Source organism: Scophthalmus maximus, chromosome 8 (genome assembly GCF_022379125.1).
Source record: "Scophthalmus maximus strain ysfricsl-2021 chromosome 8, ASM2237912v1, whole genome shotgun sequence".
NCBI lineage: Eukaryota > Metazoa > Chordata > Actinopteri > Pleuronectiformes > Scophthalmidae > Scophthalmus > Scophthalmus maximus.
In genome coordinates, this window is record NC_061522.1 from 17,312,919 (window position 1) to 17,333,446 (window position 20,528).

Here is a 20,528-nt window from a genome sequence, read left to right on the forward strand (position 1 = left end):
TCTAATGATTTAATAATCGCTTTCGCGTTTTCTCTGTGCACTCAAGTTTACAAAAGCCTGTATACTTTTCAAGAGGGTGAAAAAAGCATTACAGCTCCGAGAAAAACGCAGGAAATCTGATAAATAGCCACACAATCGAAGATATGAATTTTTTGAAGACAAATTGTGTAAATCACTATAGAAACCCTGAATTTCTTATATGGTTAATTTGAGCTTGTTTTAATTCAATAAGCGTTAAAGCGCTTTAATCTAATTTGGGGGAATATCTGCTCTTCCTCATCAAAATATGGAGCCACCATCCATCCTCTATTCTTAGAGAGAGCTTCCTCCGAGCGAGGAGGTGCCACGACTGAGGACGTTATGAAACTGAACTCTGTGTGTGTGTGTGTGTGTGTGTGTACACCGTATGGGACCAATTGTGTGGCACAAACTTTCTGACTTACTTTCATACACTCAGGGTTACAGTGAGGTGAGACTGACGACTGGGTGCGAGTGATACACAGACAATAAAAAAAGAATCATTCGTTGACTGGAGTGAGTGAGTTTGTTTGTGTGTGTGTGTGTGTGTGTGTGTTTGACACGAGAGCAAAAAAACAGGGAGATCCTTATGAAACCATGCTCTCTTGAACTCACGTGTCCTGTGCATCCAACCATGTGACCAGCCTGTTCGGAAGAGGTTGGTTTGATTTGAACTACCTGCTGCACAGTTATTAAGTAGATTAAACAAGCATTAATAGGTGTGTGTGTGTGTGTGTGTGTGTGCGAGCATGTCTTTCTATAGTTGAGAGCACCAATTTTGTCCCTACACCATCGTTGTGAGGACATTTTGTCCGGTCCTCACAACGTCTAGGGGCTGTTTGAGGGTTAAGACTTGGTTTTAGGGTTAGGGTTAGAATTGGGTTTAGTTTAGGGTGTGGGTTAGGCATTTAGTTGTGATGGTTAAGGTTAGGGTAAGGGGCTAGGGAATGCATTATGTCAATGGGGGGGTCACAACTATAGAGAGAGAGAGTGTGTGTGTGTGTGTGTGTGTGTGTGTGTTTTAATTATTGCACAGTCATCAAAATGTTGATGTTGTAATCTGACATCTGGGGAACCAAAAGAACACATTCATTATTTATGTTTTGCACCGTATTGCATTTGTGTTTTAATTGATTTCCGTGGTCAATTTCCCTTTTCCAGATTTCGTTTGAAGGGCGGTGGAAAGAGTTGAAAAGGAGACGAAGAAAAAAAGCTGCTTAACCTAATGAATTAAAAGAAAATGGGAGGGATGGATGAAGCAGCAGATCTGAGGGAGTGACAGAAAAAGAAAGAGGGAGGGAAAAGAGGAGAATAGAGAGACAGCAGGACCAAACTTGCTGCCTTCTTTGAGTCCAGTGCTCTCTCCCTCCTTTCTCCCAGTGACTCCAGGCTGAGACCAACAGAAAGGTGAGTTCAACTGTTTTCTCTGTTTTCCCTCTTTTGCTTCACACTCTGTCTTTTTGTTTCTCTTTTGCTTTTAGTCTGTGTTCCTTCCATAATGCAAAAATGTCATCCCTGTGGTAACCCACGCTCATTTCTCCTCCACCAGGCTTTAATTTGTGAATGCTTTTATTTACACTTAATTGTGTACTTGTTGTGTTTCTTTCATATGTGAAGCAGAACTCCACTGACCATTGACCCCTGGATGGATTGAGTCACTGTCAAGTGTTTCTCTCATCCTCCAGATCTCCTCTTCCTCAGAATTTCTCCTTATCTCCAACTTCTTCCTCTTCATTTGAAAATAAAAGTTTTAGAGGCGGATCAAGGACGAGTATTATCATTGCCCATTAACCAAAACGTGTCTCACGAACACAGACCTGCTGCTTTATTTATGTGTGAGAACATTTTTATGACTTTGTTTATTTGCTTTTGTGTCTGTTGGCTAAAAGCATCCAGCTAAGCTTGAGGGTTTGCGGAAAGCCAAAGTTTCCGCTGGCTGGATGGAGGGGCTACTTTTAGCTTCAGTTACTACTCCCTTCACCCTGACTGGTTCAGACTGAGGGCTACGTTTTTCAGTGTTTCTCAAGTGTCTGGCTTTCTGTTAAATGAGCCTGATTATTTTAAAGGATAAAAACATCTATCAATCTTTCATTTTAGTATGGAATGTGCCATTAGGGTGAGTAGAGACGTTTCTAATTAGATGTTTTGCAGTATGGAATGTGAGTTCCAAGGCTTTGTGTGATTTTTGGGGGATTTTTGTGGTAACGTGCATATTTATTTATGGGGCTCTTGTTTAACATGCATCTTTACTGTATCCGCTGCTTCACCTCAACGCATGTAGCTTCCAGCTTCACTCACGTCATCCCCTATCCCTTTGCTTATCCTCTGTTTTCCTCCAGGATGCTGTGCCTCAGCTCCCTGTCCACCCTCTTCCTCCTGCTTCTCCTCTGCCCCGCTCCACTCTCGGCCCAGGAGGTGCTCGTACGCCTCGCAGGCGTGGGCCGGCGCAGTGCAAACGAGGGACGCGTGGAGGTGTTCTATAATGGAGCGTGGGGGACCGTGTGCGATGACGAGGTAGATCTAAATCTAGCCAACGTGGTGTGCCAGCAGCTGGGCTACCAGCGCAGCTTTACCTGGGCGCACAGTGCCAAGTTTGGTGAGGGACAAGGTATGTCCAGCCAAGAATATTGAGTTGTTAACGCCTCACTTGCTCATTATTAAAGTGTTCATGTCTCTGGATTCAATGACTTTCTTCCCTTTCTTGTTGTTAGGTCTGATCTGGTTGGACAATGTGCGCTGCAAGGGCTCAGAGCTCTCTATTGCAGAATGTCGTTCCAACGGGTGGGGGATCAATGACTGCACCCACGCAGAGGACCTGGGGGTCATTTGCAGCCCTAAGAGGAGACCTGGCTTTCCCCCTGTCTCCTTGGAGGAGGCCCCCTCCTCCTCTAGGAACCAGCCCAACCAACCAAGACAGAGAAACCCACCTCCAGCGCCAGCGCAGTCTGCGTACCCCCCAGCTCCACCCGCAACCCCAGCTGACCTCTCCTCTTCTTCAAGAGGCCATGAGATTGCCCTTTATCGTAACCCAATATCTTCCCATCGCAGCATCATCTCGCCACAGGAAAATGGCCACGAGATCCAGATTTTGCGACGAAATCGAGCGGGCTCCAGAGTAAGCCAGCCGGTGAATCCAGCTTCGCCGCAAGGGCACGAGCTTCCTTCACGACTGGCCAACGGTGCGTCCTACAGGCAGAGACAGGAGATGTCCAGGACCAATTCACAAGCAGTAAGAAGGGAGGCAGAGGGGCAGGTGAACAGGCAGACAGAGCCACAGAGGAGTGACAGGGATCAGCAGCTCAGTGGGAACCATGTTGAGCCTGACCCAGTTTATCCAGAGGTTGATGCACATTACACACAGGTAAAAACACACACGCATACAAGACTTAAACAACCTAACATAAAGAGAGTGGCCCAAACTAGCTTTATTCAGAGTTCCATGAAGAAATCTCATTTGTGGGCATGTGTAATTAGAGACAGACACAAAACCAAACCTTCTACAGTTTGGGTTCATGTGCGGCGGCACAGCCTGAAGTTTAGTTAACCACCAGTAGCTCAACGCACCATACCAGGCATTAATCACTTTTTTCTTCTTCTTTTCAACTTGCAAAGTTTACACAATCTTTAGCATTTTGTAATCACCATGACCTGTGAACTGGCACAAGAAGCGAACTCTTTGTTTTCTGTTAGTTTCCTTCCGGCCGCCCATGTACTGCAACGGAGATGATTAGAGAGTGTGATGATTAGAGACTGCAACATCAACATCATCATCATCATCATCATCTCGTGCTATCATTCTTTTGTTTGTTTGGTGTTGATAGATGCGTAGTTAAACAATGTGCCGTTTGAGCAAAGATTAAGTAAGGTTTGTGGACTCAAATTGATCTTGTTTTGGGATGATCTTGTTTTGGTGAGGTTTGAGGCAGGAGTACGTGTGACCGAAATCCACTTAATAAAAATAAATGAAATAACGCAGTGTTCCTTTTTTGAATGAAATCTTCATGTTTTTATCAGTCACAAAAACCGGCATGTTTTTCTCTGACAGGGATCTGAGAGGGTTCACCTAGAGGAGGCCCGTCTGCGCCCCGTGCTCTCCGGCAACAATGGCGGTCTGGTGACAGAGGGAGTGCTGGAAGTGAAGCATGCGGGGAGGTGGCGTCACGTGTGTGAGCGGGGATGGGACCTGAGCAGCAGCCGTGTTGTCTGCGGCATGTTAGGCTTCCCTGCCGCAGAGGCATTCGACCAAGTCAGCTACAGGTGAGTATGTGAGAGTAGACGCAGCAGCGAGACAGAGGAGGAGGGAGGAAAAAAGTGTGTGTGTGTGTGTGTGTGTGTGTGTGTGTGTGTGTGTGTGGTTATGAAAGGGATGGAAAAGTGTGGTGTGGACTACACATCCTATCATAGATTAGGCGGCCCCGTGCCTGGATTGCTGTTCCATCCCCCCCGTAGTAGAGGTCAACCACGACTGCTGTCATTAGCTCAACCACACTTGGCATGTCCGCTGTGGCATCAACCGAGCCCGGCTGTCCGCCAGGCCTGTCTGAGAGGGCTGAGAGGGCCTTTACGCAACCTTTTAAAATAGGTGGAGAGAGTGTGTGATTAATGTCGGATCCAGACTACAAGATTATCATCACGGTGTGTGTCTTTTCACGAATCCTCCCATACATGGTTTTCTAATCTCGTACAATCAGGAAACTCCTGCCGAGGGAGCTGTGTGCGGCAGCACTTTGTAATGACGAGTGGCACAACTTCTGACTCAAAAGCGTTATTCGACTAATCATTTATGAGCGAGGAATCAAAGTGTGTCACAAGTTATATCAACAGGTTAAACAACAGCAGTCATGAAAACAAATCTGGCTCAAAAACAGAGAGCTTCAGAAACACTTGTTCACTGTCCATCACACACAAATCATTTGCTGTGCTAATAATGTCAGGCCGTGACATGTTAATGTCTGTTGTGTTGATTTTATCCCCATAAATCCTACTCATCTGTCCAACTTTAGCCATAAATATCCACCGAAGCACCTACACAAACCTTCAAAGCCTGTCCGCACATACCATCGCAACCCCGAAACCTCACTTACACACGCCCGTGCTAATGCATGCCTCTCCATCTTAGGAGTCCTTACATAACCTACGTCCCAGATCCACGTGCACACGCAAATAAACACGCAAACACACTCAAACACAACCCTCCTTGTGTCCGTCTGTCTGCCCACAGAGGTCTTTTTATGGCTTGGCCAGCAGGGCGACTGTACCGACCGCCGTCCTGCCCTGCACCATCTGTCCCTCCCTGTTGGCAATAATTACCCCCTGTGTTCTGCTCACAGGCTGCTTCTCCTCAGCTGCCCTGTTCACCGCCACAGGCCGTAGCCTTGACATGACTAACTGTCTCGTCCTCATGGTGTCATATCTCTCGGGGCTTCTATAAAACCGAGTGGTTCAGGTGCAACGACCAGAGAAACTTTACCCACAGACACTGGAACAAAGACGTCAGAGTCCGATTGTCCACCAAGGCCAGCTTTCTAAATCCATTGAAAACGTCCATGGCTACGAGTAGTGTGGAGAAATGTCATGCGTCCGAGGCAAGAACCAAACCAGCAGCTTGAGAAAAAGACAGAAAATGTTGTTTGTTTTCTGACCATGAAGGGGAGATGAATCAAGCAGCCATTTTTGTCCAACAGTAAACAGAGGACAGGGTTTTCTTTTTTTAACATAAAAGGACAAGCAGCACAAGGTGGATCCCTGCTTCTGAAATCAAGTAGTTTGAGTCAGATGTTTATGCCGTTGATGCTTTTCAAAATGAATCTTTTTGTATGTCTGCCAGTGGCTAACCAGTCACAGAAGCCATTTTTAGCCTGTCTCGCACCACTTTTGTCCAATGTGAAATATTGTGCCGGATCGCTCGGGAGTTCCCAGAGGACGCTGACTCTCCTTCTCGCGCCGCCAATAGGTTGAAGTGTCATGAGAACCCTTTTGGAAGGATTGCCATGACATTTTGATACAGCCCAGTCGAATGATTTAACAAATTTGGTGATCCACTGACTTTTCATCCAGCGATATTGACATATGGCTTTTAAAATTTTCTCTTAATTTTTCTCCTTCGAGATGAATTTTAGTTCCTACGGTGCTTATTAAGCACCATAGAACAAAGTTGTTTCTAACTTACTTTCTAACATGTGCTTTTTGCATTGTGAGCATGTGAGCAATTGTGAACATCTTGAACATAAATACTACACATCAACATGTTAACATTGTCATCATGAGCATATTTGGACGCCAATGTTAACATTTTGCTTCTGTGCTGATCCCCCGAGAGCGGCGAGCATTGCTGTCCATCTACAATACAAGTGTTGTGGAACTCAAAAGTTGTTCGTCCTTCCCACTCGCTGGAAAACAGGTGTGAGAAGAAGAAACCACTTCTGGTTTGACGGCCCGCTCTTATGAAAATCTCATATACAAAGCATCTCATGCACAATATCAAGTGTGAGTGTGCACCCCCCCCCCCCCCCCCCCCCCCCGATCGTCGTGACAACAGTCACAGATCTGCTGATGTCGCAACCCACTGTGCTGGCAGTGGTCCACGTCTTCTGCACTTCTTTGGGGTTTGTGTCCACTTGAACAGATATAATTATGGTCTGAGAGATCCTCTAATCTAGAATATTCTCTCAGCTGAACCTGCTGCACCCGCCTCTTTGCTGTGTCAGCATTTCCCTCTCTGGTCATGTGGTTGTTTTTTTGGTGTGACTGTCTTTGTCTCTGCCCGTTAAGTTGCTCAGTGCATTTTTACAGATGTTTAAATACTCCCCCACTTTGCCATGCTTACAAAAGGCAAGCGCTAAAGCCATTTTCCAGCTCCCTTGTTTCATCACATCCACACTCTCTTTGAGGCTCACAGTAACTTTCTTCAGTTCTTCTAATTGACTTTCACTCCCTGTTTCTTGCTTCTCTCATCCTCAGTTACAGCCTCTTCTTTTTTAAGGCCACATTTAATGCCTTTGTGGCAATTATACTAAATCCCACATTTCATGGAAAGTGCATCATTATGACCCCTTTGAGTCTTGTTCCATCGAGGCTGATTGGCCTGTCTGGAGGCTGTTGTGGAGTCCGGGTGGCAACCTGTTGTCTCCTGCCTGAGCCGATTGTTCCAGCCAGGCAGCTTTGCATTCATGCAGCATAATAACAGGTTATCTCTGCTTTCTTGACAGTCAGCTCCTCTCTGCAGCGTGGCTCATGGGATTGTGTGGTCACGGTTGCATAAAAGAACTGGCACTGAGCTGAAGATCCTGAGAAGTGAGAGAGTCTTCTCCAGGTTGAAAGGATTCAGCAACAGTGCTGAGGTCGCGACTTTTTGTGTGCGTCGATGCTGTGGTTGAACGCCTTTCCTTTAAATCTCCATATGAGCCTGAGATAACCTTAAGGTCAAACCTGTGTTTCTGACCGAAGGCATCACGCACTTTGCCTTCGGCTCTGTGCGGGACAACTGAAATGTGTCCAAGCTTTTTCGTCTTCCTGTGAAGTTAGGCGGTGCACAGAGACTTCAGCCTTACATCAATCGCTTTGTGTTTCCCAGCATGCAGTCAAAGTGTTGGGTAACGACCGGGGATGTCAAGGAGCAAAGTTTTTACGGTGGTACGGCAGGGAAAGTTGATATGTACGCGCATATTTCCATGTCTGGTGTGTGTGAACCGACATGCTACTGCTCGACCGCACAGCAGACGCTGCCAAGCAGAGCAGGCAATTATATGGGTAGCACTCCACCACCCCCCTCCCCCCGCCCTCCAAACCATGAACCAACTGTCTGTCTCTCATTTTGATTTACCGCCAAGTTATGAAACATACACACGCAAGCAGATCGACCCAGGCAAACACACCCTATCATATACAGCTCACACATACATTACCGATTTTACATTGCACAGAAAAGTCATAGGATCTGTCACTTCTCGCATTCACACAAAAAAGACATCTGCCCTGAAACCGCCTTTGTCACTGGCTCATTTTAGTTAAACACTATACTATTATACATGATTGTGTCATATTGCTATGCAGAGGTGGAAGCAAATCTGCTTTTGTATATTGTTTTTTTGCTTTCAAATCGGTTGAAAACAACAGGAAAAGAAATGGAATGGATGGAAGAACAGAGAAAAGAAAACGGAAATAGGAGAAGAGGGAAGGAAATAAGGAAAGAAGAAAAGGATGATGGGCGAAAAGACAGTGATGTAAATGAGTAGCAAACCAAAAGGTAAGGAGAGGGGCAGCAGTCAGCGCTCGTACCAGCCCCGTCTCCAGATGCAGCAGGCGGCTAATTGCAGAGAAAACGCCTTTAAAAAACACACCGCACGCTACCTGCTTGGCAACAAACAGCAGACGTATAAAGTTAGGGGTCCATTGGTGAACATAGTGGAGCGTTTGGCAACAGGAGAGCCAGATAGTTTTCTCACGAGTCGGTCGGGACCAAAAACAGCTGAAAGAGAGAGATTATTGGACTTACAATCCTCACTGAATGATCATGACATGTCAACGATGTGTTCAGAAACGTATTTCCACTGGCTCCCCCCGTGACCAAAGAAATACTGTTTTGCAGTTTTAAGACAACTGCAATGCAGAGAGAACCGAGGTGTTTGGTATCTCTCACACATTGTAGAAGAGCAGGTAAAACACAATTATCCACAAGGGGAGGCCTGCTGTCTAGACCAGACCGCTTGTCTAAATTACATTTCATCACTGTTGGCCTGCAGCAGAAGTCACAAAAATAACAATAAGTACCTGCTTATAAACTTATATTTACTCAAGTAATCACATATACAAGTGCGCCCGTGATCTATTGTTGGATATAAATGATTTGTGGTTCACATGTTCCGTACAGTCGTTTCTGTCTGGCTCAGGTTCAGGCCTCAAACCCATTTCTCATCTAATGTTGGGAGTGAATAGTAACCTGTGGAAAAGCAGGGCACTGGGGTTCTCCTGGAGAGGAAACATCTCCCATTTTAAATATTTAATTGCATCATGAATCTGGTCGTACAGTAAACTGTCCTCCATTTTCTAATTCCTCTCCTAATTTAGACACTCATTAAGGGCGTCAGTCACACTGCACCTGTCTGTGGTCCCATTGGCTGGTGGTGTGTGTGTGTGTGTGTGTGTGTGTGTGTGTGTGTGTGTGTGTGTGTGTGTGTGTGTGTGTGTGTGTGTGTTGCAGAAGGACACTTCCTAGACTGCCTGGTTTGTGAATCATTCTTTTATTGAATTCCCCTTTTTCCTTCCCTGTTTTAGGTTTTGGCATGGTGTGTGCATGTGTGTGTGTGCGTGTGTGTGTGTGCGTGTGTGTGTGTGTGTGGTGTGTGCCAAGTTGTAGGGGGGCTAATTTGTGTATATACACAGTTTCCCTTTAGGATTTGACTCTAGTTCAAGGTAATACCCATGAAACTAGACACAGTTTTGAAAGCTCTGTTGAAGTTGGCAGACCTCAATAAGGCTTCCTGCAGGGATTAATGTATAGTGGTTTATTCATATTTTTAGGGGTTTTTTTCTCCACGAAACCAGACATCCACTGTAGACATATAGACAAACACTGAAACAGAAATACCCATCAATGCAGAAATGGAAGATTTAAAAAGAAGTCGTGACAGGAAGGTGGGGTTTGAATGGTAGCTTGCATTCCCTCTCTCTTTTACATGTGGCCTATGTTTATCCGGAAACATATACACCCCCAGTGGTATGTTGTGTCTCCTTCATATTTTCAGCTTCTTTCAGTTTGTTTATTTATGGTTTGATAGACAGAATGGAAGAGCAGGGGTGTCGAGGAAGAGAAAGAAGGACGGTTGAGGAGGAAAGAGGAGGTTGGGCAGCAGGGAGGATCACAGGAGCAGACTGTGGGTGTATAGGACTGCTGGTTGTTTAGTCTACTGGATGTAAAGATGTCCAGTTGTAAGCCGAAAGTTCTGTCTTTCAGGAAACTGTGGGACTCGAAGATAGCTGATCCATCCTCCAGGTGAGTTAATTATCCACTTTTTGAAGCATCATAACTGTATATTTTCTGTACCATGGATGAGTAATGTGACAAATCACAAATGTGTCTCTCCTGCCGCTCTGCGTGTTCCTCCACTTCATTCCCCGCCCAGATTTAGGACACAGATTAGTAAAAAGGGCTACTGGGTGGAGAAGGTGCAGTGTCAGGGTTTGGAGGCCTCTCTGTCCCAGTGCCAGGCCCAGCTGTCCCTCCCCAGGAATGACGTCCCATGCATGGGGGGCATGCATGCTGTGGTCCGCTGTACCCCCGGATACCAGTTCGCACGCTATGGAAGAGCACCTGCACCACCTGCCGTGTCGGTCAGTGTGAAAGAGGAGAGTGAACACAATAAAAATGCTAGTTTGAGATTTTGGAAAAAACACTTACTCGTATTTCTATTTCTATTTGTATTTGCAAATGTTGTTTTTGTAGCGAGCCGATCCACACAGGTTTCAAAATGACAAGATGTCCAGATCAATTCATAAACCGTTTCTCACCCAAACTCTTTTTTTTCCACGCAGCCTGTGGTCCGGCTGAAGGCGGGGCCCCGTCTTGGGGAGGGTCGCGTCGAGTTGCTGCGCGAGGGCAAGTGGGGCACTGTGTGTGACCACCTGTGGGACGTGCCTGCAGCCAGCGTGGTCTGCAGAGAGCTGGGCTTCGGGACAGCCAAGGAGGCCCTCACTAAGGCTCAACTGGGACAGGGTAGGCTCGGACACGTATAGGCACACATATAGTTTACATAAAGCCTGCTTAAACTTTACTGTCAAAATTTACTCAGTGTGACAAGCGAGACGTTTGTACTGCGTGCTTCATCAATACTGTGAATATATCCTTCTTATTTGTCTGCTCGGGCCCAAGGTTCACACCGTGAAGACAAACCCCCGAGCAGACAAATAAACCCAGCGATGTGTTTACGGTCCCTGTCTTTCTTCTATTGTACGATCTGATTGTTGAAGACTCTACCCATGACCAAATTATACGAGTATAAACTATGCGAGGAGGTTCCAGCATGCATGTGTTGTTTTCAAAATAAACGCGCTGTATGCGAGAAGTTAGCGCAGCTTTGAAGGCCAGGATGTCAGCCAATCAGCGCGGAGCACGACCAAACATTCAGAAAGGCGTGATTATTTTGGCCCTGCTTTTGTTGTGGGCATGAAAATACGGCCACTGAAATGTGCAGCAATAATAGGATGCAGTATTTTCCTCGGAAATACTTTCACACGCTCAGTGTCCTTTCATCCTCGCCGTACCTCTGCAGTAATTATGTAATCTCGTTTATTTCCTCCCATTATCTTTGTGCTCAAATGAGCACATGGCATGTCTTATTATGGTGGGTGCGTTTCCTTCTCTCTACTTTACTTAATGAAGTAGTGATGGAAGAGTGTTACTTTTAGGGCCCTGTTAAACTAGGTGCCATGGTGCTATTCACTCAATAATGAACATGTTAAAACGTTCGAAAGGAGGACTGTGGATTTTAATGCCTCAGGCTGGTTTACCAAGTTGTGCGAATATATAAGATACTGTGCTTTGCAGGAGGCACGTGAAGGCTCATGGGGAGTGCAGTCAGAGAACTTGACGCGAGACTTGGTGACATCATTAGCTATTTAAAGTCCAATTATAGGGCTTTGCACGGCATTAGCCCACATGGCCTCACACACCTACGCAAACATAGATGTGCTCAAAGATTTTTCCTCCATTTTGCTATTCGGGCAGCTATTTTGGTTCATAAAGCATGGCCCTGGTGTGCAGTGTGCTGCACAGCGTACAGTAATTTGGACAGAACGCTCTCTGGCTCAGCTCAGTTTCAGAGCCACATCAGAGGTCCCGATCTTGTCTGGGCTTTTAATCCCTCTCCGTGGACATCTGTGGCTAACAGAGCCATCAGGTTTAAGAGACTCTTATGTACCCCGCGCGTGTGTCTGTTTCTTTTTGAATGTGGCCTTTGGTTAATAAGACATGTGAATCCATGATCTGTCGCTCCACGCCCTCCCCTATAGGTACCGGCCCCATCCACATGAACAGCGTCCAGTGCACAGGCAGGGAGAAGTCCATTACCGAGTGCACCTTCAGTCTGGTGCCACTTTACAGCTGCAAACACAACCGGGACGTAGCAATCCGCTGCAATGTGCCCAAAACTGGCTTGCAGACCACGGTGAGAAACACGCATGAAAACATGCCCATGTATCTACAGATGACTATCAAAGCAGTACCACTCACAAGAAAAAGCACTCTTTCCTTCCCCCGAATGTTCAGGTGCGTCTGGCGGGAGGCAGGGAGCCGGCCGAGGGCCGGGTGGAGGTGCTGATGGAGGTCGGAGGAGTGAAGCGTTGGGGCTCTGTCTGCAGTGAGAACTGGGGCATCAATGAGGCCATGGCGGTCTGTCGCCAGCTCGGCCTAGGCTTTGCCTCAACAGCTCATCAGGTGAGCGACCGACTGCAATCTGTTGATGTTGTATTTGGCGCGAGTTTCTGCTTCACTCTCTCCTCTCCTACGATGTTCTGCTCCTGTATCTCCTGCTCTCTCTCCCTCTCTCTCCGTCCCACAGTTTGTGTGTCTGCGCTGTGTTATTACCGAGGCCTGAGATAATTACAGGCTTCTCAAACGTCCACTTCCAGCGCACTGAAAATAAGAGAGGGAAAGTGAGGTGAAGAGAGATCGGGAGAAATTCACAGAGCAAACAAACTGAAAATAGAAGTGAGCTTGGAAAGGGCAGCGTGAGTGTGTTTTGAGGGGGGCTGCTGGGAACATTTAACAAGACGTTTCAAAATAGTGAAAAAGAGTGGAAAAATCAGATAATGTGTGCTGATAGCCCCTATAAAAAGGGTTTCATTATTTATAGTATGCGCTGTTACTTGCCTTCTGACTTTTTATCATCTTGTCATTTTTCCAAAAGTGTTTAAAACAACAGCCAAATGAGCTCTTAATAATTTCGTGTGTGAATTTGAATCTCTCCTTCTGCCCCTGTGCAGGAAACCTGGTACTGGCCTGGTTCTTCAGATGCTGGTGAGGTGGTGCTGAGCGGGACTCACTGCAGTGGCACCGAGATGTCTCTTCAGCAGTGTCGCAGAAACACGCACGTCTACTGTCCCAGAGGAGGAGATGGCAGAGCCGCAGGAGTGACGTGTGTGGAGAGTGAGTCGGAAAAAAAGGCCGCAAACGCACGGGCATAGTGGTGTTTGTTGTGTGATGACCGTGATGCAAACTGTGAGTCTTGACCCCCTGCAGCCGCTCCCGACCTTGTCCTGGACGCCCAGCTCGTCCAAGAGACAGCCTACCTGGAGGATCGGCCCCTCCACCTGCTGACCTGCGCCAACGAGGAGAACTGCCTGTCCTCCTCCGCCGCCAGGATGAACTGGCCCTACGGACACCGCCGCCTGCTGCGCTTCTCCTCCCGCATCATGAACCTGGGTTGCGCTGACTTCAGGCCCCGGGCCACCAGAGAAAGCTGGACTTGGCACCAGTGCCACAGGTAAGATAGGAGAGAGCGTCTATAACCTGAATCAGATATTTGTTCGCTCCAAGCCACTGGTTCAAGGTCTTCATTTGAACGAGCGGCCGCTTGTTTCCCGCCTTCAACCAGATAGGGAGAACTATTTGGTGATTTTAGCTGCTGCAGGCTTTGGTTGGAAAAGGGAAGCAGTCTAACCTCCTCCATGGCACAGGAATGGGCATCATTATGACTTGGCACAAGGGGAAGAAGAAAATAATACGGTTGCTGCTGAGGTAAAAAAAGAAAAAAAGGTCTGCAGCAAGAGATGAATGGGAATTTTCGGATTTGGTGAGAGAAATGAACTCGCTGGGTGAAACATGGTGGAGTGTTTTTTTTTTGATATCTGAAGCATAAATAAACCAAACGTTATGTTTACAATAAACAACCTCCTCCCTGGTCGCCCAGTTGTTACAGTCGGAGCCATGACTGCGCTCGGAGCAGCCTGGCCTCTTATCTCAGCGGTTGTGGTTGTGTGTCCCAGAACGAGAGGCACAGTGTGTTGTGTCCTCCGACCACAACACAATCACTACCTCCCCAACCAGCAAACACACGGTTTGACTTGCAGTTTTGGTGAGCGTCTGCTCTGGGAATGGTTCCGTCATGAGGGAAAGGGCAACACCAAACTGATATCAATCTGCCAATTTGTGCTTTTACAATTGTTGTTTGTGTCCACTTGACGCCTTCTCAACAACAAAACAGGATTTATGTCTACTGTATTTCATAGTAGACATAAATATATTTTTCACCCCGATGCTTATTTCAAGCATCAGGGTGTTTTTTTCACAACATGATGGCGCCTGTGATCAACAAAACAACAGCAGTAGAATCAATGAAGAGCTTTCTTTCTGTAACCTTGTATCATTTCTTTCTGCAAACCTTGTGTATTAATCTTGATCACATTTCCAGGCACTACCACAGCATTGAGGTGTTCACCCACTACGATCTGCTCACCCTCAACGGGACCAAGGTGGCTGAAGGCCACAAAGCCAGCTTCTGCCTGGAGGACACCTACTGCCCCGAAGGTGAGACACACGACAGATTCGTGTTGCACGCATCTGCGTTTTGATGGAAATATGAAGGAAAAAAAAAGGGCAAATTCGTGACAAACAAGAGAGCCAGAAAAATACATGGAAGGGCAAAGCTGAAATCCCACAAATTCAGCTGTAAGATCAGAGGCCAAGCCTAAATAAATCTTGGCTTCACGAAGCCCAGACAGCTTTATGCTGCTCCGATGCTTTTCGAGTCCCCTAAAAAAAGATTTGGTTTTTTAATCATTTTGTTTTAATTTCAGCTTGTTGGTAGAAATTCAAATCCACAGTGACATCAATGAATTTACAAATCATAATCACTCTTTTCTAACTTTTTTCTCTCTTCCAGGTCTCCATAAGCGGTATGCCTGCTATAACATGGGACAGCAGGGTATCTCAGTCGGCTGCTGGGACACATACCGCCACGACATCGACTGCCAGTGGATCGACATCACAGACGTACGACCTGGGGAATACATCTTCCAGGTCAGGAGGCGTTTATTAAAACCACAAAAGACATATTGAAGAGTCCCCAGATTATTTTTATATACCATGTTCAGTTGTCTACAGGCAGTGAAATAAATATGCAGAGAAAAAGAGAAGAGCAGGGCAAACAAGCGGTGCTGCTGTCTCAACATCTGAAGCTGCACATGATACAAGACCTGTGATAAAAGACCATAATTTCAGCTAAATGCCTCTTGCCCGTGCTTCCAGCCATTCAGGTGCACAGTATGTACAGTACGTAGTTTTAAGGGTGTGTGCCTATTTAAGGAAAGTGAATTTAGTCTGGATTTATATAGAAAAGTAGACCTGCTATTAGTACTCCCTCTCAGAGATCGTGGGCCTACTGGCGGTGGAAAAGCTCCCTCAGCATTTTATATTTGTGCAGAGTGAGTTTTTATGTTTGAAAGCGGAGCTTGTTCACATGTCTCCTCTGTTTCATCCAGTCTGCTGTGGTGACCCTCTCTGTCATTTGTTCTATTTTTTCACCGACAGCTCAGCGGCAGCAATGATGTTTACAGTTTCTAATTATTTAATCATTTTTCGAGTGTTTACATAAAATCATGACTGTTCGAGTTTGACTTGCCCGTGCCTGTCTGTCTGTCTGTCTGTCTGTCTGTCTGTCTGTCTGTCTGTCTGTCTGTCTGTCTGTGTGTGTGTGTGTGTGTGTGTGTGTGTGTGTGTGTGTGTGTGTGTGTGTGTGTGTGTGTGTGTGTGTGTGTGAACTTCATGCATAGCGGTCCGTCAGAGCTACATTAGCCAGTACACATGTTACGAGTCACGTCATGCGAGATGAAACCACATATATATATATATATATATATATGTATATATGTAATAAAGCAGCGATCCAATGTTGCCATGACAACGTGAACCAGCAGCACTTTGTGGCCATTGTTGTGGTTCTGCAGTAGTTGAGCTGCTCGTAAAACCGTGTAAGAAGTGAGAGATTGAGAGAGGGCGCAAGCGCCCGTCTTTCATGCAGCGGGGTGTTCGTTTTAGTGCAGGGTGGCTGCCATTTATAGTACCATACATTTAAACTGATGAGTCACGTCCCCCTCATCTTGAGTGCTCCTGATTGCTCTGTCATTTAAAAAATCAGATGCACAACTCCACAGTTTTTTTACCTGACATCGAAGACCTTTCATTGTCCTCTGAAATCATTAGCCACTCTCCATATGCAATACTTAAGAAATACATTAAAATCCTCCCTCCAAATTTACCTCAAGATGCAATAAAAAAGAATACATCTTTTTCTTTAAATATATAATTGGTACCACAAAATGTATACTATATGTAAAAAAAAAAAGAAAGAAAGAAACTGGGTTGTTTTATTGTATATGTGGTCAGGTTATCCGTTTGATGTTTGCATCAGGAAAATTCATTTGTGTGCTTTCCTTATATATATGGCAGGCAGACAGACAGGGTGGAAAACAACAAACCATGGCAACCAACCATGGCTACAGCCTAATGATAGGCTGCAACGTACTCCAAACGCAAAACTGTCATCTGAATCTCTGAGTCTGTTTTTCTGCACCGAGATAACAGTGGAAAGTGATGTCATGCATTGCTTCAACCCCCCAATTCAAACATTGTGAGCCATATAGAATAGGAGAGAACAGTAATCCCGTGGCTTCTCATGGGCCCCATGAAAAAACTGTTGTTTCCTAACTGTCTGAAGTGTTACTTTCTCACTTCTTCCCTGACTTAATTAAAAGACACTACTTCCAACGTCCTTATTCTAAACTAAGTGTGGACGTTACTTTCATTTGAAGGAAGGATATGTATATATACATATATATATATATCCTTGTGTATATATCCTTCCTTCAACTGAAAGTACCTTTCTGACCACGTCTAGCCTCACTTTAAACATTAGTAATGTGTGTGTGTGTGTGTGTGTGTACATACATACATACGTAAGGTAGATATTTGATCCTGCAAAGATACCTCTGATCTATCCCATCTATCCAAGTCACATTAGTAGAGATGCAATTTTTAAAATTTGTCTAATGGTTTCCATTATTGTTGTATTTTCAGATAGGTAAAGGAATGAACCACTTCTCAATTACTTTTATAAATGAATAGGTCTTTTGAAATGTGAATGATTAAGAAAGACGTCTAGCTTTGACGAATATAACATCATGTCGTCAACATAGAGAGACATACAATGTCTGTTTCAAGAGGAAAGAGACAAGCTGGAGAGCTCTAACTGCTAGTTACTTCAGTCACAAGGCGGGACAGCTGTGAAGACTGGGTTAGGGCCTTGTTTGTATACAAATGTAAATATAAGTAGGTATTGTGCCTGTCATTACAGAGGAACTCAGTGTATGATAGTGTTTTAACTGAGGAAATCCAAGAATGGCTGACATTCAGGCCAGCTGGACGTGGTTGTAGATAACGTCTGTTACTTTCTGTTAAACTCTTATCAAATGCTTTTCTGCATCTAGCAAAAGGACAGGATAAGATTCATACTCATCATATATATATATGATAGTCTTAACATGTTGAATGTTCTTCAATGAATCCAACTGGTTTTGAAACTGGGGAGTACAATTTGACCTGTGGTCTCTTCTTTTCTAGGTGGAGGTGAACCCTTCTTTAGACATGGCGGAGTCTGATTTCCAGAACAATATAATGCGCTGCCGGTGCAAGTACGACGGAGCCCGGGTTTACATGTCTGGATGCCATGCAGGTAGAGTGATGTGACTTCTTCAGTACACCCCCCCCCCCCCCCATTTACTGCTGTTTACTCCAGTTCTCTTCTTTGTCTGTTCTCATCAGGTGATGCCTACAGTGCAGAGGTGGAGGACTTGTTTGACCACCAGCGTCACATTTCCAACAACTTCCTGTGAATAAAAAGAACACCCAGATATTAAGGACAGAACAACTGTACAACTTCTCACAACACCTCAACATGTCAGGGGAAGCAGGGTTAATGACAATGACACGCCAGTAAATAGAAAGATGAGGGTCAGAGGGGGGAGGGACAGGGGACTGGGATGGTATGGGAGGGACGTCAGGCAAAAAAAAAAAGACTTATTAGCATCCTGAGACTGAAGAAAGAGAAATGTTGGAAGAGGAAGACCAAACCAGGCCGTCGCAAGCATCATGCCACCATGATCAAACATAGAGTAGTATACAATTTTACAAAAACCTTTTTTCAATAAATTGAATTCCCTTGATCAAAACCTAACCACAGTTAACAACAGTAATGATTTGAAGGCACTCGAGTACAACACCGCCTTTACTCGTACAGTACATCGCCGGGCTGTTGTCCGTATGCTATCAACACAGGTAACAGACGCCTCCTGTGCGTTCACTCTTCTCACTACAATATGCAGTATTTGCTGTCACAACTGTGTGGGTTTTTTTGGTTTTGAATGAGAATTTTTTTTTTTTTCATGGTGCTATTTTGCCTTGTTTGAATAAATTTTGTAATGTATTGCAAATGTATTGTCATGTACAGTTTTATATTACCTCTCTGGAATATTGTTCTTTAGGTCTCTAATTTATGCAGAATTTTAATGTACTTTTGAGTTGAAACGTGTCCCTGTGTGGCTGTCTTTTTTTAATGTTAATTTTATTATGATACATATTTTCATTTTTGTTGGTTCTTCACATGTTTAACACCGGGCGGAATCGGATGAGATCTGGTCGTAGCATGGCATCGGGCCTTTAACGTTACTTGGTAATGGTAGAGAAGGAATAAATGTCAGACTGACAAACTGTATATTTATTTGAGAGGCACCGTTATTTGTCTGCAGAATTTTTATAATGCAGAATACAAATAATAGTTAATGCTACAGTTAAAGATTTGGAGAATCTGCTAACTAAAAAAGATTCCCATATTTAACTGTGTAGTAAAGATAAATAACGCAACTTGGTTCCCCCTGAACATTAGTTCAGGCAGATTTTTTTTCTTGTGAAGTTATATTTTTGGGGTATTTTTTAGCTTTTCTCATAGGACAGTGAGTGTAGAGTCGTGAAAGGGGGACAGAGTGTGGAGAAGAGTCGACACACAGCAAAGGGCCGCAAGGGGGAACTGAACTTGACCCGCTGCAGGTAAGCTACCAGGCTCTGGTAGTTAAGACAGTGAAAGTCTCAGTGAGAGCACAGCAGTATTATGGTGACCCCCCCAGCAGATGGAAAAAATTATCTAGTTACTGATTTCTCATCTTTTCCCAGGGAGTTTGAGCTTAACTGTCTTTTACAGTTGTTTCCAACCTCTTTGCCATCGATGAAATACAAACACTAGAACAAAGCTCCCTGCTGTCATGTTACATATGCTACACTTTAAATATGTGACTTTACTTCCGTCTCAATTTTTCTGTTTATGAGTTGGAATATAATTTCATTGTTATATATAAGTAATATGAGATATCCACATTTAATGAGTAAATAAAGGAAGTGACAAACACTTTGAAAAAAGTCTCACTCCTAATTTCATCTACAGGTCCCTGAATCAGTGCCTGCACATTTTATCAATAATTCTATTATCAGTAGTAGTAGATACTTTATTTATCCCGAAGGAAATTCAGGCATCCAGCAACATTTACGAACATACATACATTAAACATAATTAATCCTACATAAAAATAAAAATACAATATTCAATATTAAACTATAAAAACTAGCCTATGACAATGCAAAATGGGAACAGTGCAAATGAAGGTAGAAATAAATTGTCCTATTCTATTATCACACATCAATCCCTTTGTTCCATGATTTATTGTGGCGGGACATTAGATTATTCCTTTATTTGGACCATGCCTCACATTTCATTTGCTCCGTTATATAACGGTGGTTCTGTGCAGCACATATAAAGCAGAGTTGGCACTTGGAACCAGCACTTGCTCAACAGTGGTCTGTGTTTGTGTTGTTAATCTAATAATTGTGTGAGCCACTGCAGTTGGTTGTTCTGCGGTACACCTCCTCATGCAGCCACAGCAAAGCATGAGATTTATAGGCAGCGCTCGGATCTCACACGACGATGGTGAAGAGGAGCAACAGGCCTGATGTGTAGTTCAGCTGCGAGAACAACGACGAACAGAGAGGTCCGCTTCTGTTCTGGCAGATTCAGTGAGAGTATTTATCCACATTCGCGTTTCATTCCACATTGAAATCTCATAAAAGAGGTCACGTGTGCACTGAAACCAACGGAGGCCTGGCAGAGCTTCAGTCACAAGCTTAAAGATTGAAAAAAGGATTTATTTGTCGTTTACTCGTCATCGGTTGTGAAAGAGCGGAGATTTGGGTCACCAAATGTAATGTAGGAAATAAAAAAACTTTGAGCTAAAGCTGAGACAAATCATTAAAATGCAGTTTCATTTAGTTGCAGATTGTCCTCACCTCTCTCCAAACTCTGAACAATGATAGTGCAAACATTGTGTATATAGTTTAAATGAAAAGTTTAGTAGTCAATTCGCATGGCAAAGAATTCACTGACTTTTGAAAGTGATTCACAACCAAATCATTTTAA

The 20,528-nt window shown here is 44.6% G+C and overlaps 1 protein-coding gene across 1 annotated transcript; it reads left to right on the plus strand.

The window, feature by feature from the left end:
• The first annotated feature begins 1,268 nt into the window (after positions 1 to 1,268).
• On the plus strand, positions 1,269 to 19,466 carry LOC118312263 (lysyl oxidase homolog 4). Its single transcript, XM_035636712.2, has 15 exons — positions 1,269 to 1,425; positions 2,358 to 2,626; positions 2,730 to 3,379; positions 4,064 to 4,275; positions 9,971 to 10,009; positions 10,140 to 10,347; positions 10,549 to 10,729; positions 12,025 to 12,179; positions 12,281 to 12,448; positions 12,997 to 13,159; positions 13,253 to 13,496; positions 14,424 to 14,539; positions 14,895 to 15,031; positions 17,630 to 17,741; positions 17,831 to 19,466. Exons 2-15 carry the CDS (start codon positions 2,359 to 2,361, stop codon positions 17,899 to 17,901), a joined length of 2,724 nt encoding a protein of 907 aa, XP_035492605.2. The 5' UTR covers positions 1,269 to 1,425; position 2,358; the 3' UTR covers positions 17,902 to 19,466.
• The last annotated feature ends 1,062 nt before the right edge of the window (positions 19,467 to 20,528 follow it).